General features: G+C 37.4%; 1 protein-coding gene across 1 annotated transcript; it reads right to left on the bottom strand.

Annotated features, from left to right (window-relative positions):
- Positions 1–448: 448 nt before the first annotated feature.
- Positions 449–5,111, bottom strand: LOC136220163 (uncharacterized). The gene is made up of 2 exons (XM_066007901.1): positions 4,957–5,111; positions 449–3,043 (listed from the first exon to the last, which is right to left on the bottom strand). The coding sequence occupies exon 2, from the start codon at positions 3,038–3,040 to the stop codon at positions 803–805; it is 2,238 nt and encodes a 745-aa protein (XP_065863973.1). The 5' UTR covers positions 3,041–3,043; positions 4,957–5,111; the 3' UTR covers positions 449–802.
- Positions 5,112–6,327: the final 1,216 nt, after the last annotated feature.

A 6,327-nucleotide genomic window follows, 5' to 3' on the forward strand; every position in this document is an offset into this window, starting at 1 on the left:
GGACTGAGTCAATCGGTTCACGAGTTCGAGTGGTTCTTTGTATAAAATTTACATTTTTTAAAGTAAATATGGATGAAATCTAACCGGACCAAAACGCTTAACCGGAACTGAATCAATCGGTTCACGGTTAACCGGTTTTCCAAAATGAAAAAACCAACCACCTCCAGCACATAAACATGACCAGTTCCGATTGAACCGGCTTGATCCAACCGGTTCAGCCCGGGTCTAACAACCATGGTCATCATAAACAAATTTAAAAAAGTCAATAGATTGCAGAAAACTAATAAAATATCTCCAACGTTTATATATACACAACATGACACCAGCAAGTGATCATTCATCTTCAAATTTTCCCATCCGTGAGTAAATATATATATTCTCACATCATAACGATCTTGTCTTGGGAATGACAATTTCTCATACGAAAACACGATTTACAAAGACAATCTGATTACACAAAAATACTTTTTCAACGCTTATATCATTAAGGTTCGACACGAAACACGAAATTGCTACCTCTGTATGAAATTAAAGCTAAAACATCTGCCAACAAAATAAGCAATCACCTACTACACTTTCTGCTACCTAAAATACAAACTTTGAACATCATTCAAGTAAAAATCAATAAAGTAATTCTTAATTCTGTATTAGAAACACTAATTATGAATACTAAACCTATAAATTCAACAATCCATAGCTATGAACATGAAAAATTCTAGTCACATTGCTTCCGTACGACGAGCAGCTTGACGCAAGCTCTCGTTGCCAAATCAAAATTGCCAGTACCTGCTTAAACCATCTATTACGAGGGATCTTTGCAAGTTTTTTTATTATGCCCGAGTCCCTTGCACTTGCTACACTGAAGCTGTCGTTTACAAATGTCGAGTGATTCCGGTTGCTTCATCTTCGGTCTACCAATCACGCGTTTTGTTGGTGGAGGGCTTACGAACATTGTTGCCGCTTCACTTGATTCACCCCCCTGAACTACTACTGGCCTATCCACATTTGGAACAGGGTGGATTGATGCTGCGTATGTTAGTCGGTAAATCTCAGCCATAAAGTATCTGGAGCAATAATCGTATGGATCTCTCCCCACACATTCGAATACCGCAATGGCGTGACAACAGGGTAAACCAGTCAGTTGCCATACCTTGCAGCTACAATCCCATTGCTCGATATCAACGGTGTTTACTGACTCTCCACGGACTTCGAAAGTGCTGCTGTGGGAAAGTAACACTTGAAGTGACCGTGCCGATGATGTTTCCTTCTGCAATTGTTCCTCTTTTGATGGTGTTAACTTGGTTATCCATTGATTGGATTCTACACGGTGAGTATAGAACGATTCCATCATTTTTCCTCGTAATGTATCGATTAGTTGTGTTATTGGTAATTCATGTGCTTCTGATACCCAACTGTAGAATTGTTGCCCGAAATTTGCTGTCATGTGGTTATACCTTGCGCCTCCGAAGAAGGCATTTGCCCAGTGTTCTGGCTCGCTTTTTATGATCCAGTTGTAAGCGTCGGGTGAAATTCCTTTTATGTTCTCTGCCGATCGTTGGAAGCCCTCGAGTCTCGGTGCATATGCAGCAGCGTAGAAATCATTTATCATGAAGCGTCTTGCTTCGTGAGAAAATTGACCCTTTAAGTCTCGATTAAGCTTTTCAGCAAGATGGCGCAGACAATAGGCATGGAAGGATTTCTCGAATATCTCTGGTAATGATTTCTTCAAACCGTTTTTAAAATCTGCAACGAATGTAATCGGCCGCGGTGCAGAGAAAGTAGATTTCAGTTCCAGTAGAAACCAACGCCAGTTTTCCTCTGTTTCAGCATCTACTACAGCAAAAGCAACTGGGAAAATACCACCATCTCCGTCAACTGAAACAGCTGCAAACAACGTCCCCTGATATTTCGAATTTAACAGAGTGCTATCAAGAAAAATGAGAGGACGACACCCTTGTTCAAACCCAATAATCGATGCATGAAAGGACACAAAGAGACGATGGAAACTCGAGTCCTCCTTTGTGGAGAATGTAGCAACACTACCTGGATTAGTTTCCTTTATTTTCTCACAGAAGAACGGTAGCTGATTATACGCCTCTTTATACGAACCTTGAAGCTGTTCTCTTGCTATCTCTTTTGCACGCCACGCCTGGGAATAATTTAGTTGAATCCCATACTCTCGTTTAATGTCATCTGCAATATCTTTCGGCCTGTAATTTGGAGAATTTTTTAGTTTTTCCTTTATGATGCTTCCAACCCAACCCCGAGTAGCTCGATACCCAGCTTTCACAGAAGCCCCTTCACATGTATGTTCTCCATTCATTTTCTTGATACAGATTAACTGAGTTGTTGACAATCTCGAAGCATATATCCGCCATGGACAACCTTGAGACTTGCATTTGACAGTAACTCGGTGACTGTCATTTTTCTTATATCTGTAAGCAAACCCATGTGCAATAGAGTACTTATGCAAAGCGTCTCTGAACTCCGTAAAACTATTAAACCTTTGATCGACTCCCGTGATAGTGTTTTCCCACTGTATTGCAGCTTTACGATGATTCTCATCAATAATTCCAACGGGAATAGAAGAAATAGGATTTCCATCAGCCACACCCATACTACCAACATGAACATTAAGAGGGAGCGCATCCATCAGTACACCCCCGGCTTCTGAAGCAGTTGTCCTACTCGATCTACTAGCAGGCATGTTCGATAAGTTCCTAGCAGCAGCTTCCTCCGACATGACAAAGATATCAACAGTCATAGTATCGCCAAGGAAATTCATCATCCGATGTAAATCCTTGTCTTTGGAGATAGTGATCAGAGTCTTCTTATTTCCTGGGAGAAAGTATTTGATAGACATGGAATCAACACTACAACTGAACATGTCAGCAACTTCGGATTTAAAACCATTCAGTTCGGTTTTCTCATCGATGTCAATTGCATACGCATCACCGCCATTGTACGACAATGTTCCATCCTTGTTTGCTACAAACTCACCACCTGACTGGCATATAGCTATTATTTTCTTTGCAGCCATGGCCTAACCAAAGCACAAAAACAAAAAGTTCAGAATAGGTTAAAGGAGGCAAAAAACCTAATCCCCAATTCACCGGATAATAAATAAAACATTATAAAAGGGCGGCCCGGTCGCACTACGCGTCCCCGCTGAGCGAGGGTCCGGGGAGGGGTCCCACCACAAGGGTGTACTGGGGGCAAGCCTTCCCCTGCCAATTTATTTGACAAGAGGCCGCTCCTAAGACTCGAAGGAAAAATGTAATTCAACATATGATTTGAAATCAAATCAATGGAATAATTAATATGACAATTGCTTATGAAGGAGATATAAATCATGTGTCTAGAACATGAGTCTGGAGAAGATATTGTGGTTATGGAAGTAAAACGTATAAGGAAAGAAGATGTGTTACACAGTTTCAAATAATAGTCTAATTGTGGATCCAAAAAACAGGTTTCGGTGGGCTCTGCTGGACAGGCCCATCCATCATCATGAGTCGATTACCCATCATCTTGTCCAAAATTACAAACCATTTATTATTTTTTGTTCTCGTATTGCTGGAAATATTTCGGTTATGGAAGGTGAAGCTATTGGTATTCGAGATGCTCTTAGGTGGATCAAACTCAAGGGTTTGGGTGGTGTGGAGGTGGAGTCAGATGAGCGGTCAGCTATGTTACCCGAACACAGATACGGTATCCGACACGGACACGGGAAACGTCTTTTCTATAAAACATAGGACACGGAAACATGGGGGAAACGTGTAAATATTAAAAATATTGGGGCGCATTTATAAATATTAAAAATATATTTTTATATTTGAATTTTTATAATATAACTAAATAAAGACATATAAAAGAAATTATAAAACTCTTATCTAACCATAATTATTAGATACATGAAATATAAATGATGTCAAAAAAACGTTCAGAGAGAAAAAAGATAAAACAATGAAAGCTTTCCTCCTGAACACTAAAAATCTACTTCTTCAATGTTTATTTATATCTTCACCAACAAATAGGGATTCTAGCTCCGGTTCATCTAAAAGTTTTCCTCACTGTCTTTTGGTTTACCTAAGATTTATTGTTGCACATAAAGATCCACGTACTCCTTTGGATATTCCTACTCGTTTTCCCTTCAAATAAGGATTGACCATAATTGCTCTGTTTACCTCTGATTTTTCTGAAATGAAATGCAATCGTTTTCTGTATGGGAAACGGGTGTCCCAGACAGATACGGGTATCTAACTTTTGAATATTACGGATACGGCCCCGAAACGTATCCTAGAAGTTTCCGGAAGTTTCCGTATCCGAAACGTATCGGATACAAGATACGCAGGCATGTTGAAGTATGGGTGCTTCATAGACTGTCAGTGGTTGAGCATATTCATTAAGCATACTTCCTACAGTTCAATTATAGACGATTATAAAAGACTTATTTCTAGTATCACTAGCATTTCTGTCAGATTTATAGATAGTTCTGTGAATGAGCCACCTCATGCTTTAACTAGATCTTCTCATTCCTTGTCCGTGGGTACCTCCAGATTTTATTTTACATTCCTTGTATGAAGTGGGTACTGTAACTCTGTTTAATGAAACTTATTTTTCTTTCAAAAAAAATCTAATCACATTCATAAGATATGCATTCAGTATAAAAAAAATTGAATTTTTCTTCACAAAAACTAAAAGTCCCAAATCATCAAAGTACAATCATTCGAAGTTCTGGCCTGTTAGCCAATCGCCGGACTCAAAACACATCTTAAATTAACATAAAAGTGAAAGCAATGGCAATAAAAATGCGATAGAAAGGATTCACAATTTCTCCGAGCACATTCGAGGGAAAACCTAATTTAGAATATTGAAGAATTGAATTGAATTAAATTGAATTGATATAATTGAGAAGATGAAACCCTAGAGAAGTTTTTAAAGTTGGAATTTATTTACCTTCGAAGCCAGACTGGAAAGAATGAACTTTGTGGCGAAACGTCTACTCTTCCGACTTGTGTTTGTGTTCAGAACCAGACCCAAACAAAGTGAAAGAGGAAACGGAAAAGAGACAGATAGAGAAGTAGCGAAGTCGTAGGGAAGTTGGAATTGGAAGATTTAGTAAACGACATCGTAGCGAAGGGTAATATGGATGTAAATTAACAATCTGAAAGACGAATCTATTTTCTATTAACGTTAACTCTTCTGACGAATCTATTTTCTTTTAAATAAAAATTTATTAGAATTAAAAAAAATTTATTTATTTATTTGACTTGGACTTGATAATTTTATCGAACTTCCTACGTATCCCGAATCATCTTTTAAATTTTTCAATTGGGAATCAAAGCAACGAATTTCTATTAAATTTTAAATGTTCTAATTATATTTGGAACTTTGTAAGCACAACTCAAATATCATCCTTATTATTGTTTTTATCACTTAAATAAATTCTCTTAATAACATTATTAATTACTCATATGAATTTTATACGATGTATTTTGGAAATTGAAATATATGTATATAGTTATAAGTACTTTATGTAGTTGATAATTGCTTACTGAGATTTTTGTCTCACGTTTTTAAATGTTTTAATGTTTTAGGCGAGAAATAGCAAGGTATATGAGAAGTTACTGGTTGATAAACAAGATTGAAGTTAGGCGCCCTGAGGACATGCAGGAAGTGCGACTACACAGGGCCTCCAAATGTTGAGGGCACAATATATATATATATATATATAGAGAGAGAGAGAGAGAGAGAGAGAGAGAGAGAGAGAGAGAGAGAGAGAGAGGAGAGATCAGGTGTGACACATTCCTTATGGTGTGACAAGGCTTATTATGTGACAACAGTGGCTTTTTAGTAATTGTGTAAAAAATGGAGGGGTATATTTGTAATTTTATGCGCTTAGTATAAATAGTTATTAAGTTAGGGGTATATTTGTAATCTCCTATATTTCTGTCATTTTTTCTTCTCCGGTGATTCTCTGATATTTCTTTCGTTCTTTCCGGTTGCGCCGTTTCATTTCCGATCGTATTTTTGTTGAGTTTTTGGTTGGATTTTTTTGTTTCGTCTCGCATTTTATGTTTGTTGGAAGATATCGGTGAGTTCCTGTATGTTTTTGTGTTTGTTTTGTTTGTTTTTATGTTTTTATGTTTTTATGTTTGTTCATTTGCCTTCGTTTTTTTGTTGTTGAATATTTATGGCTCTGATTTTCTATATTTTTTTCTTTATCGGTAGGTTCGACTCTCTGTTTTTGTGTTTTTGAAGTTATCGGTGAGTTTGTCTGTGTTTTCTTTGTTCATTTTAGATTTTTGTGTTATGCATGTTCTTCGT

This window comes from Euphorbia lathyris, chromosome 2, assembly GCF_963576675.1.
Source record: "Euphorbia lathyris chromosome 2, ddEupLath1.1, whole genome shotgun sequence".
NCBI classification, from domain to species: domain Eukaryota; kingdom Viridiplantae; phylum Streptophyta; class Magnoliopsida; order Malpighiales; family Euphorbiaceae; genus Euphorbia; species Euphorbia lathyris.